Raw genomic sequence first — 20,378 nt, forward strand, 5'->3', positions numbered from 1 at the left:
GGTTAAGCTTTGCTTGTGGTCCCACAGCCAGTAAATAGTAGGGCTAGGCTTAAACCCAGATCTTGTGTTGCAATCAGAGCTCATTTGGGGACTTGTGTGTATATAATATTTTATGTAGTTGGAGCTACAGAAATCATTAAGTGACATGATCAGTTCTCTACTAGTTGAAGAAACAACCTCTCCAAGAAAATAACTTGAATAGTTAAAGATGATTATTACCTTATAAATTTAGTGGTAGTATCCAGTGCTTTGAAAATTTTCTTTAATTTAGAAAGAAAATATATACCTGAAATACTTACTAGTAGTGATTGGTTTATGCAATTTTGATTCAGTCATTAAAATTTGCTCTCTTAACAGGTTTTCATGGGAGTATGACATAACCAACATACTGTGGAAGCATTCAGTAGAACTTATCTGAACAGTTAGCCTTCACTTTTCATAATCTTTTTACGTTCTTTTGTTCAGACACATTTTTTACCCCTATTTGCTTCCCAGCATGTATTAATTGGTAATGTTTCATTTACCATGAAGTCTGTTAAAGACAAACTATAACACTTCTGGGTAAGTAAGCCTTTTTTGCTAATTTAAAATTAGATTTGCAGAATTTTGAAATTTTAATGAAAATATTTTGTGGTTATATTAGCCCCAAATATTTCTTTACTGAATTTATTGAGACATTTAGTATCTTAATATAAAGCATCTTGATTTTTTTCCAATGTTTTGCTTGAGACATATTTTCTAAGTAGGCATACATCATATGTGAACAAGTTGACTATATAGTAAATAAATGGTTTTTATTAATATTCAGAAAGGGAGCAAATAGATACCTAACTGTGAAGAAGAAAGATGGATCAGAAACAGCTCATGCAATGATGACCTGTAATTTGACTCATAATACAAAACATGCTGTTAGGAGCCTAATTCAGAGATTTCCTGTCACCAATAAAGAACGTACTGAACTTCTGCCTAAAACAGAAAGAGGAAATGTGTTTGCAGTTGAAGCTGGTATGTATTTTCTGGCGAGCTTCCTTGTTTACCCTATTATTTGATGACTGTTCATTCTCCATTTTAGATTGATTTTTAAAGGCTGATCTGAGTAAGTTTTCTCAGTTTTAATAGTTTATTCGAAATGTTCAAGAGTTGTGAAAATTTTGGAACAAAATGCATTGTTAAGGCATGTCATGGAGTTGTACTCATTTTTTAAGGTATTATAATAGTTACAATTTTTTGAGTCCTTATTTTGTGTTAGGTGGTATATAATCCTTAGGTCCTCATCACAACATTTGCAGGATAAGAATTCCCTATCTCACAGATGAAGAAACTGGAACTCAGAGGAGTTAAGTAAATTAAGGTCATTTAACCAGCCAGTAAATTGTAGAGCTGGGATTTGACTCCAAACTTCCCTGTACTACACTGCCATAATGCAGTAATGAGTGAGATTTGGGGACTTTAGCTTTGAGAAAAGGACAGTATCTTCATTAAATTGCTTCATGGTATACAAATAACATATTTAGTTTATAAATGTTGTCATCTTACTATTTGGAAAAATAATTTCCATAGTGAGACAGTTATTTTACTGCCTGTGGTGACAGAATTTATATAATTATCACTATTTGTTACAGCAGATCTTCAACATGTAGTAAATATGTGGACCTCTATATCAAATAACTTGTTTTAGAAATAGACATGTGGAAATATTTTGAGCAGTATGGAGAATATAAAACATATCCTTTTTATTCCTTTCTGCTTAGCTAAATCTAGATATCAGTTAAAATATGGGCAATGCCAGTTGACCAAAATGCTTAAGTAGTAAAGAGATAAGGCATTACAGTCTTGTACTTACATATATTATTCTATTTGATCACTTGATTTTACATGTATAACTTTAAAAATATATAACTTTCCCTTTTTTATGTATTTTTTATGTATTTTATATATTTTCCCTTTTTAATGTATTTTTATATTGTATGTCACAGGTCATACTTTTATACATATGCCATATATATAAAATGCACATTATTTACTATAAGATTTAAATTGTTCGTGATATTACTGATAGAACTTAGAGCAAACCTGAAAATAATAGATTTTCAAAATTGTGTTTTGTTTCTGATGGCTTTTGAATGATTAATTTTATTTATTTTTATACCTTATGCATCAGAAATACTTTTGAGAGATTTGCTTTGTAATTGACACTGAGATTTGTAACATGTTCTATAGGAATACAAAGAGTAGAAGTACAATAACAGGCATTGCTTGCTAACTTTATATAGAGAAGAAACACTTGAAAGGAATTACATGAAAATTACTTTAGTTTAACACTTCCTTTTCGATGTTGATCATAAACTTTTTGTTCCTTTATTAATTTCCAAAGAAAACCGGGAAATGAGCAAGACAAGTGGGCGACTCAACAATGGCATACCTCAAGTTCCAGTTAAAAGAGGAGAATCTGAGTTTGACTCATTCAGACAGTCTTTGCCAGTGTTTGAGAAACAAGAAGAAATTGTTAAAATAATTAAGGAAAATAAAGTAGTTTTGATTGTAGGAGAAACTGGGTCTGGAAAGACCACACAGGTTTGTTTCTTCTTTGTTGTTTACAAAAGAAAATGAAATTTATCCCATGTTATAGTTGTGTCAGATTTATATTACTTGTATTTAAAAACAGAAAAATAAGCTTCTGGTTATTCTAATGGTTATTTTAGGAACAAATTATTTCTGGGTATACATTTTGAGAATTTACAGAAAAAAATGTTTTAAAGTAAAACATTTTATTTCAAATCTTTACGGTCTGCTTGAAGTTTATTTTTAGAAATATATTTGCAGTCCTGGGATTATAAGCTACTTTTGTTTTCTTTATAATTTTCAGTATTTAAAAAAATCATAGTGGAATTTTGATTTTCATTTCATTGACTTTAAAGAATAATTTTGGGAAGAATTAATATTTTTATATAGTGATGATTCCTGTTCAGGGATATTTATATATTCAGGTTTTTTATGTTTTTCAGTAGCATTTGGTAATCTTCATATAATATACCTTAAGTATTTCTTGGTAAAGTTGATTTAAAATGCTTTAGCTTCCATTCTGAATAAGATCTTTTAAAATTAAGTTTGCTAGCTGATTATTTGCATGAAAATTGTTAACTAGGCTACATGAAAATTGTTGATAACTATAATGATAACTATTTGGTTATGCTGTCATTCTGTTCTGTTGACTGATTTATCTTTATTTTTCTGGGTCTGCAAATTGCATTTAATTTTAGATTATTTAAAAACTTTTATTTCAGATTCCTCAGTTCCTTTTAGATGACTGCTTTAAAAATGGCATCCCTTGCCGAATATTTTGTACTCAACCACGACGATTAGCAGCTATTGCTGTGGCTGAAAGAGTTGCTGCAGAGAGAAGGGAAAGGATTGGTCAAACAATTGGTTATCAAATCCGATTAGAAAGCAGGTAAAGATGGTCCTCCTATGTTTTATAATGCTTAGAAAAAATTACATGTGTGTATTTTACTAAACACAGAGAAAGTGTTAATTGAAAACTTAAATGATCATTTTCTTCAAATAAGTCTGTATCAGGATGACTTTGAGGTTTGGATTTCTGGATTAATGGTAGGACTAGTAATATCTTCTTCACAAATAATGGTATTAACTTTGTTTTCATTAGTGATTCAGAAAGTTCATTTCATTTGTAATGTAGGTTTTTTTCTCAAGCAGTAAATGTTTAAGTTTTTTGTTAAACCTCTTTAAGTTTTGTAACAAAACACATTACTTAGGTAATAAAAACTACTAGTAATAATAAATTTGTAACATTTTCAGACATAAAGTACAAATTTTATATAATTTTGCTAATAAACTGTTCATTCCACTACGTACCTACATTATGCTAGTAATATTTATTATAGTACATATAAGATCAGCATTTAAAGTGATTGTTTTAATTATAAGATTTATAATTGTGCACTTTATTTTGATTTTTAAAAAGGGTTTCTCCAAAGACACTTCTGACATTTTGCACTAATGGGGTGTTGCTTCGTACATTGATGGCAGGTGATAGCACATTATCAACTGTGACACATGTTATTGTGGTAAGAATATTGCTGAATTTTCCATATATAACTCAGATTGCTTAACACTTAAATACAGTTATATTTATTATGAGTGTTAATTTTTTGTTTTGTATAGGCTATTATGATCAGATTATATTTTGTCTATAATTATTAGAAATAAATATTTTGTGTTATATAAAAGTATTTGTACCATCATGTCTTATGGGGGGAAGTAAAATAAGGAGGAAGTTTTAAAAAATGTGCTTTTTATATGTGAAAAGGATACATGTACTCATAGTTCTTCAGAAATGGTAGACATTTTCTTTTATCTCTGAATTTAATCATCTGATCTCTCTCCTTTAAAATCATGTTTTTCTCAAAATTTTAAAGGTATACCTCACAGACATTTAACCATGATTAAGTTGCTAAAGTAATTAGCTGTTGATGAAATAAGATGAATTAACCCCATTAAAGGTTCTGAGCTTATATTGTTTGCTTGCTTCATAAAAAATTAGATTGTTTTATATACTTTTAATAAGCAATTGTTGGAAAATAACTCAAACCAAAGGATGTGCTTAATCTCTGATGGTAATAGAAACATAACTAAATTGATTTTGTTTAAATTTAAAAGCACATTAAACTCTGCTAATTTAATTTCAATTTGTATTATATTTCATGGGAAAAAAGGCAGTACTTTTTGTCATCCACAATAAGTCACCCATAATAAGTTAATGTTCTATTTCTTACTTTGTTCATAATACAAAATTTCCGCTAATACTAATTAGCTTTCTCTACATTTAATTTGAAGCAGTGTAATTCCTGCTGTGGCAATATTTTAAAGACATATTTATCTATGTTTTATTTCTGTTTATGGCAGGATGAAGTACATGAAAGGGATCGATTTAGTGATTTTTTACTTACAAAGTTAAGAGATTTATTGCAAAAGCACCCAACTTTGAAACTAATTCTTTCTAGTGCTGCCTTGGATGTAAATCTCTTTATAAGATATTTTGGAAGTTGTCCTGTGATATATAGTAAGTTAAAATATCAGATTTCTTCTATAGTTATGAAAAACACTTTGGTAATTATATTTTTTCCTGATACAAACTTGAAAGTGTTCTGAAGCAGAGGGCATCTATTACTATTTCTTATGAGACAGGCTTCATAGTTATCTCTGTTTTTGATTTCTCCTTTTCCATCTGTAGCTTTTAAGTGCTGTATAGTAATCCAGTTTTCTAGTCTTAAAACGTATGCCATTTTTTGACTCTACATTCTCCATTAAATTCTGTTCTTACAGTTTCTTCCCTTTATTATTATTATATTTTTGTGTGTGTGGGTCTGAGGATGAAACCCAGGGGCATTTGACCTCCGAGTTACACCCCTACCCTATTTTTTATTATTTATTTATTTGAAACAAGGGTCTCACTAGTTTGCAGAGAGCCTCACTAAGTAGCTGAAGCTGTCCACAAACCGCGATCCTCCAGTCTCAGCCTCCCAAATGCTGGGATTAGAAGCATATGCCACCATGCCTGGCTCCCTTTATTCTTAAGATTACTTATCATTCACTTCTGAATACTCTGACATTTAACTTCTGCTCTTGTTCTTTAATAAAACTGATTTTGCTCCAATCTTTAAAGAAATTATAAATTCTTTTTCAAAACTTACAAAAGTTATATTTGTTTACTTCAATGAAAAAAGACAAAGTTATATATCGAAAAAGTTCGTAGTTGTCCCTATCTTCTTTTTGTTGTATGTCCTACTTATCCTGATACTGTGGATTTTGAAAGCATTGTATATATCCTTCATTGACCATACTCATACAAACATATGCAAATATGTACATATATACAAGATTTACAAAAATTAAATTTATAAAAATGAGCATATACCTAATACATTACTTGAAATTTGTTTTATTTTTATGTCAATAAATCATGAGAAGTTATCCAGTTCAATAGCTCTGAATCTAGTTCATTATTTAAGCAGCTGTTTTAGTATTTCATAATATGGATATACCATGACATAGTTTATCATTTGTATTCATGATGTCAGATATATAAGTAAATAATAAAAGAAAAAAAGCACTGGAAAAAAAGAACAGACAAATGAACAGTTATTTAAAAAGACATTTGTAAGCTGGATGTGGTGGCATAGACTTGTAATCCAAGTACTTGGGAGGCTGAGACAGGAGGATCACAGGTACCTGGCCAGCCTCAGCAGTTTAGTGAGGCTCTCAGCAACGTAGTGAGATCTTTGTTTCCAAGTAAAATATTAAAAATAGGTCTGGGGGGTGTAGCCCATAGGTAGAATGCCCCTGGGTTCCATCCTCAGTGCTGCAATAAAATAAATAAATAAACAAATAAATAAATAAATAAATAAATAAATAGAGGGCTGGGGATGGGTAGAATGCCCCGATTTCAATTTCCAGTACCAAAACAAAACAACAAAAAAATTTTCTGTTATAGAAGCTTTCAATAAATCAGTTATATTTAAAAAACAGTATCGTGAGGGTCTCTTGAATTTTGGAATTGCTTTGGGTATTAGGATCATTAACTTAGGATTCTTTCAGTTTTGTGTGAATTGTCTCACAAAATACAAACTGATTATTTTTAAATTTTTTCTATTAGTACAGGGAAGACCATTTGAAGTAAAGGAAATGTTTCTGGAAGATATTTTAAGAACTACTGGGTATACAAATAAAGAAATGTTAAAGTACAAAAAAGAAAAACAACGAGGTAAGCATTTTTTTAAAATCAAAGAAATTACTATTGAAAATTACTTCTTGGAGTATTTGAGCTATATTGTAGGTAAGTACAAAGGCATTTGAAAGTATTTTTTTTCCTGCATATTATTTTTCTTTCTTTCTTTTTTTTTTTTTGGTGGTACTGGGGTTCCTGGAAGCCCTTCTACCTCCGGGCTACACTCCCAGACCTATTTTTACATTTTTATTTGGAAACAGGGTTTGCTAAGCCAGTGCGCGGCTGGCTTCGAACCTGCAATATCCTCCTGTCTCTGCTTCCCAAGCTCAGGGATTACAAGCATGCGCCACCACGCCCGGCCTGCATATTATTTTGTAAAATTATGTTAGGATATCATTCCAAGTGTACTTTTGCTTTCTGGTTTATGTCCGAAAGTTGTAGTCTATACAGAAGAATTGAAAATAGATGCTAGAATTGAGGAAGTTGAGTGTGTCTATATCCAGAGATTTAATCACTGTTCTAAGGAAGCAAGATCCTATGCTGGCTGCCCACCATATATTTTCTAGGTGGGAGTGGAAAGTAGATGGGAGGGAGTAAAAAGAGTAGCATCTGAATAATAACATGCTTTATTTTTTATAAAAATGTCAAGATTTTAAAATACTGACATTCTGGGTTACATCTGAACTTTGCATGTAACATTTGCCTGTTAAAACATCTCTTATAATGACATACTATATTTCATCTTTTGAATTAGGATTTATTGTCCTTTTTATTTTAGCAACATTATTCATCATAGTAGAATGAGCTTCAAGCTTTGATTTCTTTTTTTTTTCCCCTTTGCAGTACTGGGGATTGAAACTAAAGGAATTCTACCCCCAGCCCTATTCTTTTTTTTTTCAGTACTAGAGATGGAACTCAGGGGGCATTCTACCTCTGAGCTATACCCCCCAGCCCTATTTTTTATTCTTTGTTTTGAAACAGGGTCTCACTGAGTTGCAAAGGGCCTCCTAACTAAGTAGCTCCTATTTTTATGTTTTTTTAAAATTTGAAACAAGGTCTCACTAAGTTGTGGAGGGCCTCACTAAGTAGCTGAGACTGGCCTCAAACCTCTGATCCTCCTGTATCAGCTTTTCAAGTTCTGGGTTTACAAGTATATACCACCACACCTGGCAGAGTACTCTTATTTATACTTTTATTGGTGCGTTGTAGTCTCATATCATAATATAGTTTATAGTAATACAGATATACATGCACACAGCACTTGGTGGGCTTCCTCTGTCTCCCTTTCCAATGCCCTCCCTTACCCATACAAGATTTTGAGACTGACATTGGTATTCTCACATATGGACTTAATGTCATAGGTTCTTGGCCAGCCTCGGCTACTTAGGGAGGCCCTCTGCAACTTAGATCCTGTTTCAAAATAAGGATAAAAAATAGGGCTGGGAGTATATAGCTTGGAGGTAAACTGCCCCTGGGTTCCATCCTTAATACTGCAAAAATAAATAAATAAAATAAAGTTCTTGTATTTTGATTACTTCCTAGCTTCCACATATGAGAAAAAAACATGACCCTTCACTTTCTGTGACTGTTTAATCTTACTTATTGTTCTCCAGGTCCATCCATTTTTATGTAGATGACAATTTTGTTTTTATTTATTGCTGAGTAGAATTCCATTGTGTGAATATCCCATAATTTTTTTTTTTTTTTTTTGTGGTACTGGGGTTCCTTGAAGCCCTTCTCCCTCTGGGCTACACTCCCAGCCCTATTTTTATATTTTTTAAATTTGGAAACAGGGTCTTTAAGCCAGTGAGGCTGGCTCCAAACGAGTGTGATCCTCCTGTCTCCGCCTCCCAAGCGCAGGGATTACAAGCGTGCGCCACCACACCTGGCAATATCCCATAATTTTGTGAACCATGCATTTGTTGATGGGCATGATGGTTTCATAATTTGGCTGTTATGAATTGTTTTGCTATAAACATGGATATGCATGTATCACTCTTAAAATTCTGATTTTAGTCCCGTTGGAAAGACACCCAGGAGTACAGTGGGATCATAGGTGGATCCATTCCCAGTTTTCTGAGGAATCTACACTCATCTCCATAGTGTATGCACTAACTTGCAATCCCACCAACAGTATAAAATAGTTTCTATTTCTCCATATTCTCATCAGCATTTATACAAAATACTTAAAGACTTAACACTAAAAAAAAAAAAAAAAAAAAAACTAATAACCCAGTCAAGAAATATTCAACATCATTAGCAATCAGGAAGATACAAATTAAAACTACACTGAGCCAGGCATGGTGGCGCATGTTTGTAATTCCAGTACTTGAAGGATTGCAGATTTGAGACCAGCCTTAGCAACTTAATGAGGCCCTCTGCAACTTAGTGAGACCCTATTTCAAAACAAAAACTAAAAAATAGGGCTGGGAGTTTAGCTCAGAGGTAGAATGCCCCTGGGTTCAATCCCCAGTGCCACAAAACAACAAAAATTACACTGAGATTCCGTCTAATCCCAGTTAGAATGGAAATCATCAAGAAGTCAGGTACTCTTTTTTAATTCTGGACTTAATTTACAAGCAGTTATTTATTTATTTATTTTTTTGTGGTACTGGGGATGGAACCCAGGGGCCTTCTCCCTCTTAAGATACACTCTCAGCCCTATTTTTAAAATTTGAAACAGGGTCTTACTGAGTTGCAGCGGGCCTCCTCACTAAGTAATAGCTGAGGCTATCCTTGAATTGCAATCTTTTTATCTCAGCCTTCCAAATGCTGACATTACAAATGTGTGCCACCATGCCTGACTCTGAAGCAAATTTCTTAACTAGTAGATGAAGTCTTTTTAAGGATTTATGTGTGTTTTGATGGTTGAGCATAATTTACTTATTAAGTATTCTTAATATATTTAAAAAACTTAACTGTACAATAAGGCCAACTTTTATGTGATTTTTTTTCTTTTTGTAATTAATTTAGAAGAGAAACAACAAACTACACTTACAGAATGGTACTCAGCTCAAGAGAATGCATTCAGGCCTGAGTCTCAGAGGCAGAGAACTGTTCCAAGTGTGACTGAAGAGTATGATTTATTGGATGATGGTGGTGATGCTGTCTTTAGTCAGCTGGTAAGACCTTACTGAGAACATCCTATGTGATAATTTTTTACTGTATAATTCAGTGGTTAATTTCCTTTATCTTAGGTGACATTTTCAGAATGATTTTTCTTTTAATCTTTTTTTTGGGGGTGGGTGGGGGTAAGGCTGAGGCTGAGAATCAAATCTAGGGCCTTGCTTATACTAGGTGCTAGTAATGTACCACTGAACTATAACTCCAGCCCTGAAATTTTTTTTAGAAAAAGAATTTGACATTTTTTCTTTTTAGTAAGAGAAAGTACAGAATGCAGAGCTGTTTCCAGTTTTATATCAGTGTTTAAAATTCTAATGCATCCAAGTGAATTATACCTGGATTTTAAAAGATACTTTTTTTTTTTTTTTTTTGGTGGTACTGGGGTTCCTGGAAGCCCTTCTACCTATAGGCTACACTCCCAGACACCTATTTTTTTATATTTTTATTTGGAAACAGGGTCTCTTAAGCCAGCGGGGCTGGCTTCGAACCTGTGGGATCCTCCTGTCTCCGCCTCCCAAGTGCGGGGATTACAAGTGTGTGCCACCACACCCGGTGCTTTCTTTTAAAATTGTTATTTAGTATAGAGAAGACCCATTTGAGTTAATGAACAGCATTTTGGCCATAAGTTAGTGTTTCTTAAGCCTGGCTGCACATTACCTCATCTGAGAGGAGCTTTTAATGCTCAGTGGAATCTGGTCCCCTGTATCCAAGATTCTGGTGCTCTTGTTCTGGTGTGGGAACTGGTATCAATGTTAAAAAGTTCCAGGTGATGTTTCCTGTCATGTGTAGCTAGGAAAAGGAACCCCACCATCATATAGGCAGATTTATTCTTATCCTAAGAAGCACAGTTAATGTGTGTCTGGATCACAGTCCTTTGTTGACAAGCTCATTCTTAGATACAAGGTGATTGTAACAACAAGATATAGTATTATGAGTGATAATGTTTGTAAGATGAATTGAGAAATGTTTGCTATAGTAAATAGTAATATACAATACATATAATTAGTAGTTTTTACGGCCATTGTGGCTATTTTACATCTTTGCATGCAAATGTTAAGCTGTTAGATAATTTATAACTTGCTTTTGTTTTTGTTTTTTAAAGACAGAAAAAGATGTGAATTGCCTTGAACCATGGTTAATAAAAGAAATGGACGCTTGTCTTTCTGACATATGGTTACATAAAGATGTTGATGCCTTTGCTCAAGTCTTTCACCTTATTTTAACTGAAAATGTTAGTGGTAAGTTTGAGAATTTTATTACTCTTGTAGTTACTTACATTAGGAGTATAGTTAGAACTATAGTTTAGTTCAAAATGCCTGTACTTCATTTTTTAAAAAAATTTTTATTGGTGCATTATATTCATACATCATATTGGGGTAAAAAACTTGTATGTGCATACATGTACACATCACTGATTTAACCCCAACCCAATTCCCACCTCATTCCCTCCCCATCCCTCCTGCCCTTGCTTGGCTTAGTGGTTAACTTCTATATGTTTAAGTACATTGTGTGTTTTAGAGATTTTCCTTCTTCCCCTCTCCTTTCTCCTCCTTTAGGTTGTCATGTTTGCTCCTCTATAGGATTTCCTTTTTCATCAAGAGTTCCTCCTATGACGCATTTCTCCTTAGTTTTCACATATTAGGGAAAGCATCTGATTTCTTATTTTATGTGACTGACTAATCTCACTTAGCATAATGTCCTCCAGTTCCATCCATTTACCTGAAAATGATGTATTTTTTTTTTTTTTTTTGGTGGTACTGGGGTTTCTGGAAGTCCTTCTATCTCCGGGCTATGCTCCCAGACCTATTTTTATACTTGTTCTTTAAATTTGGAAACAGGGTCTCTTATGCCAGCGCGGCTGACTTTGAACCTGCGCGATCCTCCTGTCTCCGCCTCCCAAGCGTGGGGATTACAAGCATGTGCCACCACGCCCGGCTGTAATTGAGTTTTTTTAAATGACTGAGTAAAATTCCATTGTGTACATATCCCACAGTTTTGTAATCTATTCATCTGTTGATGGACATCTTGGCTGGTTCCATAGTTTGGCTATGGTAAATTGTGCAGCTATGGACATAGATACACATGCATTAGTTTGGTAGTTTGGTTTCCTTTCTTTTGGTTAGATACCCAGAAGTGGTTTTGCTGGATCAAATGGTAGATTTGTTCCCATTCTTCTGAGGATTCTCCATGCTGTTTTCCAAAGTGGTTGCACTAATTTTCAATCCCACCAACAATGTCTTAAGAGTTCCCACTTCTCCACATCCTTGTCAGCATAGGTGGTTGTTTGTGTTTTGAATGATTGCCATTCTAGTTGGGGTTAGGTGAAACCTCAGGGTAGTTTTGATTTGCATTTCTCTGATTGCCAGTGATGTTGAGCATCTTTTCATGAATTTATTGGCCATTTGAATTTCTTCTTTCTGAAGTGTCTATTTAGTTCGCTTGCCCATTTTGTTATTAGATGCTTTGTTTTCTTAGTGTTGAGTTTCTTGAGTTCTCTGTATATTCTAGATATTAGTCCTCTATGAGAGGTGTAGGTGGCAAAAATCTTTTCCCATTCTGTTGGCTCTCGAGTGAGGTTCTTGACAGATTCCTTTGCTGAACAAAAGCTCTTCAGTTTCATGCAATTCCACGTATTGATTCTCCTTTTAATTTGTTGTGCCTTTGGGGTTTTGTTGAGAAAGTGTTTATCTGTGCCTATGTGTTGCAGTGTTGGACCTCTTTGGGGACCCTGAAGGGTCTTGGTTTGATTTCTAAGTCTTTGATCCATCTTTTTTTTTTTTTTTTTTTTTTTTTTTGTGGTACTGGGGTTCCTGGAAACCCTTCTATCTCAGGACTACACTCCCAGACCTATTTTTACATTTTTATTTGGAAACAGGGTCTCCTAAGCCAGCGCGCGCGGCTGGCTTCGAACCTGCGCGATCCTCCTGTCTCTGCCTCCCAAGTGCGGGGATTACAAGCGTGCGCCACCACGCCCAGCTTGATCCATCTTGAATTGACTCTTGTACAGGGTGAGAAAGTGGGATTAATTTCCATTTTTTTGCATATGGTTACCCAATTTTGCCAACACTGTTTGTTGAACAGGCTACCTTTTTTCCAATGTATGTTTTTGGCCCCTTTGTCAAAAATTATTGGCTGAAAGTTTGTGGAGTTGTTCTGGGTCTTCTATTCTGCTCCATTAGTCTATGTATCTGTTTTTGTGCCAGTACCATGCTGTTCTTATTGCAGTTACTTTGTAGTTTAAAATCAGGTATTGTGATTCCTCCTGCATGTTTTTTGTTGCTGAGAACTACTTTGGCTATTCTTGGCTTTTTGTTATTCCAAATAAATTTAAGGACTGATTTTTCTATGTCTGTGAGGAATGATCTTGGTAGTTTAATGGGCATTGTGTTAAATCTGTAGATCACTTTTGGAAGGATGGCCATTTTAATGATATTAATTCTGCCAATCCATGAACATGGAAGATCTTTCCATCTTCTAAGATCTTCTTCGATTTCCTTTTTCAGTGTTTTATAATTTTCTTTGTAGAGATCTCTTCTTACCTCCTTGTTCAAATTTATTCCTAAGTATTTCATGTTTTTGTGGGAGATCCTGAGTAGAAGTGTTTTCTGAATTTCTTTTTCAGTGGATTTATGGTTGGTGTACAGGAAAGCTTCTGATTTTTTAAGATTGATTTTGTATCCAGATACTTTGCTGAATTTGTTGATCAGTTCTATAAGCCTTTTGGTTGAGTTTGTTGGGTTTTCTAAATATAGTATCATGTCATCTGCAAATAGTAAAAGTTTGAGTTCTTCTTTTCCTATTTGTACTCCTTTGATTTCCTTTTCTTGGCTTATTGCTCTGGCTAGAGTCTCTAGTACAATATTGGAGAGAAGTGGTGATAATGGATATCCTTGTCTTGTTCCTGTTTATAGCAGTAATTCTTGAAGTTTTTTCCCATTTAATATGATGTTGGTGGTGGACTTATTGTAGATTGCCTTTATGATGTTGAGATATGTTCCTTTTATTCCAATTTCTGCAGTGTTTTTATCATGAATAGATGTTGAATTTTATCAAATGCTTTTTTGGCTTGTACTGAAATGATCCTATGATTTTTGTCTTTGATTCTGTGTATATGGTGAATTACATGGATTGATTTTTCTATGTTGAACCAGCCTTGCATCCCTGGGATGAACCCTACCTGGTCATGGTGTATGATTTTCTTGATGTGGTTTTGAATGCGTGTTGCTAGTATTTTGTTTAATAGTTTTGCATCCAAGTTCATCAGAGATATAGGCCTGTAGTTTTCCTTCCTTGAACTGTCTTTATTCAGTTTGGGTATTAGTGTGATGTTGGCTTCACAGAATGTATTTGGGAGAGTCCCGGTTTTTTCTATTTCCCGAAATAGTTTGAGTAGTATTGGGATTAGCTCTTCTATAAAGGTTTTGTAGAATTCACTTGGGAAACCATCTGGTCCTGGGCTTTTCTTTGATGGTAAGCTCTTTATTGCTGTTTCAATCTCTTTGCTATTGGTTGGTTTAAGTGTTCTATATCTTCTTGACTCAGTTTAGGAAGGTTGTATTTATCTAGGAAGTTGTCGATTTCCTCCAGATTTTCCATTTTGTTGGAATATAGTTTTCAAAGTAGTTTCTGCTAATCCTCTGAATTTCTACGCTGTCAGTAGTAATGTCTCCTTTTTCATCTCTGATCTTCATAATTTTGGTTGATTCTTCTTTTTTAGTTAGGTTGGCTAGTGGTTTATCTATCTTGTTAATTTTTTCAAGAAACCAGCTTTTGTTTTGTGATTTTCTGTATTGTTTTTTTATTCTCTATTTCATTAATTTCTGCTCTAATTTTAATAATTTCCTGTCTTGTACTGGCTTTGGGGTTCAATTGTTCCTTCCTTTCAAGGACTTTGAGGTGTGTCGTTAGGTTATTTATTTGAAAATTTTCTGTTTGTCTTATGTGAGCAACTCAGTGCTATAAATTTTCCTCTTAATACTGCCTTCAAAGTGTCCCAGAGGTTTTGATATGTTGTATCTTTATTTTTATTTGTTTCTAGGAATTTCTTGATTTCACCTCTTACATCTTCTATGATCCATTCTTCATTCACAAGTGTGGTGTTCAGTCTCCACATGTTTATGTTGTTTCTCTGATCCATTCTTCATTCAGAAGTGTGGTGTTCAGTCTCCACATGTTTATGTTGTTTCTCTGGGTCTTCTTATAGTTGATTTCTAATTTCATTCCATTATGGTCTGAAATGACACAGGGAAGTATGTGACATTTTTTGAATTTTCTAGTGCTCATTTTGTGTTCCAGGATGTGATCTATTTTGGAGAAGGTTCCGGGAGCAGCTGAGAAAAATGAAAATTCTGCTGTATTTGGTTGAAATATTCTATATGTGTCCAACAGGTCCATTTGATTAATGGTGTTCTTTAGTTTTGAGGCATCTTCACTGACCTTTTTTCTGGAAGATTGGTCTAATGCTGTGAGAGGTGTGTTGAAGTCTCCCAGTATTATTGTATTGGGATTTACGTGTGACTTCATGTCACAAAGAGTTTGATTTATGGAAAGTAGCTACACCTATGTTTGGGGCAATGATGTTGATTATGTTATTTCCTCTTGCTGGATTATTCCTTTTACCAGTAAAATATGACCTTCTTTGTCTCTTCTAATAAGTTTGGGTTTGAAGTCTAACTTTTTTGATATCATGGTTGCTACTCCTGCTTGCCTTTGAGTTCCGTTAGCATGGATTATCTTGCTCCAGCCCTTTACCTTGAGTTTGTTTCTTTCTTTACTTGTAAGGTGTGTTTCTTGTAAGCAGCAGATGGATGGATTCTGGTTTTTAATCCATTTTGCCACTTTATGTCTTTTTATTGGAGAGTTGAGGCCATTCAGTGTGATTATTGAGAGATAATTTTAAAATCCTAACATGTTAAGATCTTATTTCTGTTTGAGATACTGTTTATTCTTGTTTGTTTAGTTGTCTGCAGGTTGGGAAATCTTGATTTTTTGGTTCTGGCATGTATTACCTATTTCTTCTTTGTAGTTAATCTCCTTGAGTATTTTCTCTAGCGCTGGTTTTTGTACTTCAATTTTTGTTCACAACCAATAATTTGTTGGGTTTTTTTTTGAGTACTTTATGTCAGATGTACAGATCAGGATTTTATTAGCATGTAACTTTGGAATCAATAAGTATTATGTTAAATCAGGGATTCTTAGACTCTTAACCTAATGTCTTCAGAATGGTTTCTTAAGGTAAGTGTGTTTATGTTTGTGTATGTGTTTTATATACATACACACAGATGCATACATATGTGTATATGTATATATGAATCATTTGCAAAAATGCTTTTAAGTGTATATGATGTGCACATACATATATTCTCATTCTACATCCTGACCCCTGGTAAATAATTTGGTTCTCAGAGGTTTGTGATTTCAAAAAATGGAATTAAAAATTGGTTAGTAACTTCCTCAAGTCCTAATTCACATGTACATACTTTATGTCATGTGATGTATTTTCACTTTTGAGTTATCTTCATTTTGTTTGTTGAATATTGGCAGTGAGAAACAAATCTCAGATCTCTGTAGGCTTCTTCTAAGCAAAAGGCAGAATGAATGATTATAGCTTCCTTTATTAGCACTGGGAAGGATTAAATGTTACTGACTTTAATATATCCAATCACGTAACACCTTTACTTAGATGTCTGTTAGGTAACTAAAACTGGATGTATCTCAAACACTTTTTGATCCCCTAATCATCTATTTCCGTCTTGATCTGTTCTTTCCTTTGTGTTTTCCTTTTTAGTAAATGGCCACTACTGTTCACCTAGTTGCTAATGCAACAAAGCATACATAAAGTCATCCTTGATTTCACTGTTTACATTCTATGTACAATACACTAGCAAATCTTATTGGCTTTACCTTCTAAAGTTCTGTATAAAATCTTGTATCTGACCACATTTCACTTCCTCTGCCGCTATCCCAGTCTAAGCCCACATTTCTCTCTTAGACTACTGAGGTAGCTCACTAACTCCTATTTGCAACTTGATTCCATTCTCCTTAGTAAGAACAGTGAGATTAATTTCTTTCATAAATGCTATTGACCTGCTCTCAACTCTCCCATGCTTTCTCTTATACTATGAATGAAAATCAAAGTCCTTTTCCTGATTGAATCTTTGGCTGCCTTTTTTTTTTTGGTGGTACTGGGGGTGGAACCCAGAGGCTGTTTACCTCCGGACTATACTCCCAGACCTATTTTCTATTTTATTTGGAAACAGGGTCTCACTAAGTTGCTGAGAGCCTCACTAAGTAGCTGAAGCTGGCTTCGAACCTGTGCGATCCTCCTGTCTCAGCCTCCCAAGCGCAGGGATTACAAGCGTGCGCCACCACGCCCAGCTTGGCTGCCCTTTTCTGGGTGTGCTAGAGACTGAACCTAGAGATATTCTACATCCATGCTGCACCCCCAGCCCTGTTTTATTTTTATTTTGAAATGGGGTCTTGCTAGATTGATGAGGTTCTCACTACTTACTTGCCTAGGCTGTCCTTGAATCTGATCCTCCTGTCTCAGCCTCCTAAGTACTGGGATTACAGGCATGTGCCTCCATGTCTGGCTTGGCTGTCTTTTTCTTTTTTTAACCTTATTTTCTTCCACTCTTCTTTTTGTTTACTGTGTTTTAGGTACACCTATTGTCTTGTTTTATTTTTCATACATGCTGACATATTCCTATCCTTTGGTCTATGTTTTGTATATTTTGTTTTTTATACCTGGAATGGTCTCCCCACAGATTCTAATACAGCTCAATGCTCCCTTCATTTTATTTTGTGTGTAGATTTGCCTTTTTTGGCCTTTTCTGATTACTAAAATTACATGCTTTTCTTACTATCTCTTTTTACCCTGCCTTTTATCCTTTATTGTACTTTGATTACTTGACAGCATATATTTAATTTTTTTCTTTTTTTTTTTTTTTTTGAGGTACTGAGGGTGAAACCCAGGGGCATTGTACCTCCGAGCTACACACCTCAGCCCTATTCCTATTTTTTTACTCTTTTTTTTTTTTAAACAGGGTCTCACTGAGTTGGGAAGGGCCTCACTAAGTAGCTGAGGCTTTCTGTGAACTGCAATCTGGTTTCCGCCTCTCGAATGCTTGGATTACAAGCGTGCACCACCATGCCTGGCCTATTTTAAATTTTTTATCACTTTTTTCATCCACTAGAACGTATACTACATGAGGGCTGAAATGTTGTCTCTGTTACTTATCTCTGTGTTCCCAAAGGTCCATAGTAAATGCTTTAAAGTAATTTGTTCAATAATATTATTTTGAGGATCTTTACAGGTTATAATCTGCTTGAACATGTTTGGTAATAGAAAGCCCACTAACTTCCTTGAGAACATTCTTTCAAATTTGGATTGATTTGGGCCGGGCGTGGTGGTGTATGCTTATAATGTCAGCACTTGGGAGCCTGAGACAGGAGGATTGCACAGGTTTGAAGCCAGTCTCAGCTGCTTAGTGAGGCTCTCAGCAACTTAGTGAGACCCTGTTTCCAAATAAAATATAAAATAGGTCTGGGAGTATTGCCCAGAGGTAGAAAGCCCCTGGGTACCATCTCCAGTACCACACACACAAAAAAAGGCAAATTTAGATTGATTTAATTGTAATTTATTTATATGCTGAAGTGAAATTTACTTATAGATCTTAACTTTTTTCTGCTTATGGTATGATAATTTAAAAAATTAATGCATATTTTTGTCTGGCAGACTTTTAGGTATACGAAAACAGTTATTCTTTCTTGAAGTTTCTTGTTTTCTTAGCTGACCATACCTAATTATTTCAAATGTTCTTTTTAACGTGACATGGCATCTAGTCCCCTCCTGACATGATCTTTCTACTTTTGATATGTTTTAGTTTATTTCTTTTAAAAAGTATGGTGCCTGGCATTTGGGAGGCTGTGACAGGAGGATTGCAGGTACACGATTAGCCTTAGTAAATTAGCCCCACAACTTAGTGAGACTTGTTTCAAAATAAAGAGTAAAATAGGAGTGGAGGTATAACTAAGAGGTAGAATGCCTCTGGGATTAATCCCCAGTACCACACATACACACAAAATATGGTGTCTAGCTCTGAGTATAATCTTTTGGTGACCATCTTAGGATATGGTAGGTCTTTTAGCCTAAAAATTGCTACTCTTTATATTAATTCAGCCTAAGGTCAGTACCTCTTTACAAACCACAGTGTCTTAACTGATTTATATTGTCTCTGAAAATATTAATTTTTTTTTCTTTTTTGCGGTACTGGGGATGGAACCCAGGGATATATACCTCCGAGCTATATTTCCAGCCTTATTTTTTATTCTTTATTTGGAAATGGTCTCACCGAGTTGCAAAGTCACTAAGTAGCTGAGGCCAAGAACTGCGATCCTCCTGTCTCAGCCTCCCAAATGCTGGGATTACAAGCATGTGCCACCACGTCTGGCTCTAGTTCTTTTTTTTTTTAAACATTGGTTTTATTAAATTAGTCCTTTAAAACTGGGCATGGTGGTACACACTTGTAATCCCAGCATTTGGGAGTCTGAGACAGGAGGATCGCGGTTTGAGTACAGCCTCAGCTACTTAGGCCCCTTGCAACTCAGTGAGACCCTATTTCAAAATAAAGAATAAAATATAGGGATAGGGATGAGGGTGTTGCTCAGAGGTAGCATACCCCTGTGTTCTATCCCCAGTACCACCAAAAAAAAAAAAAAAAAAAAAAAAAATCATCATGTACTTACTGTTTTGAATTATTTTGAGTTTAAGACATTCTATTTATTCCTTTAAAATTTTATCATACAGTTAGATTTGGCACGTTGTTTCTCTTGAACAACTTGTAAAAACATTCCAATTACTTATTGTAGTAATAAATTCTCTCAATTTATTAATTAGTTGGGGCTGAATCAATGACCAATATTGCATGCAACAAGAGGCTTTAGGTTAATATTTGTATATAGTTCAGTTTTAATGCCATCTATCTACTAGTTTAAGAAATCTCTTAAGAAATAAATGAGGATCATTGGCATTTATTGTTCTTTGTAAATATATTTTAGCTCCTGGTGATATGATTTTTTAAAAAATAATAAAACATAATTTTGAGAATAATTGAGCTGTATTTTGAAAAGCGTATTGTGTGTGTGTGTGTGTGTGTGTGTGTGTGTGTGTGTGTGTTACTAGGAATGGAACCCAGGGGCATTCTACCTTTTAACTATACCCCCAACCCTATTTTTATTCTTTATTTTGAAACAAGGTCTCACTGTGTTGCAAAGGGCCTCACTAAATAGCTGAGGCTATCCAAGAACCCTGATCCTCCTGTCTCAGCCTCCCAAATGCTAAGATTACAAGCATGTGCTACCACACTTAGCTTGAAAAGTAATTTTTCATTTGAAAGTGTAGATGTTTGTTCATCTCTAGTTTTCTAGCATTCTTTTTTCCCCATTCAAAAAATTTAAAGAATTTAGCAATTTTGAAAATTAGATTTAAAGTCTGAAACATATTACTTTA

General features: G+C 34.4%; 1 protein-coding gene across 1 annotated transcript in view; it reads left to right on the top strand.

Annotated features, from left to right (window-relative positions):
• Window positions 1–20,378, top strand: part of YTHDC2 (YTH N6-methyladenosine RNA binding protein C2) — a gene marked incomplete at both ends in the record, with an annotated part of 76,448 nt that overhangs the window by 12,078 nt on the left and 43,992 nt on the right. Inside the window, 8 exons of the mRNA XM_080689001.1 lie at window positions 809–1,005; window positions 2,375–2,574; window positions 3,285–3,451; window positions 3,983–4,085; window positions 4,924–5,080; window positions 6,674–6,781; window positions 9,719–9,867; window positions 10,971–11,106. Coding sequence (XP_080545127.1) covers window positions 809–1,005; window positions 2,375–2,574; window positions 3,285–3,451; window positions 3,983–4,085; window positions 4,924–5,080; window positions 6,674–6,781; window positions 9,719–9,867; window positions 10,971–11,106 — 1,217 coding nt within the window. The remainder of the gene's footprint in view (window positions 1–808; window positions 1,006–2,374; window positions 2,575–3,284; window positions 3,452–3,982; window positions 4,086–4,923; window positions 5,081–6,673; window positions 6,782–9,718; window positions 9,868–10,970; window positions 11,107–20,378) is intronic.

Source organism: Muscardinus avellanarius, assembly GCF_963383645.1.
Source record: "Muscardinus avellanarius genome assembly, chromosome: 1".
NCBI lineage: Eukaryota > Metazoa > Chordata > Mammalia > Rodentia > Gliridae > Muscardinus > Muscardinus avellanarius.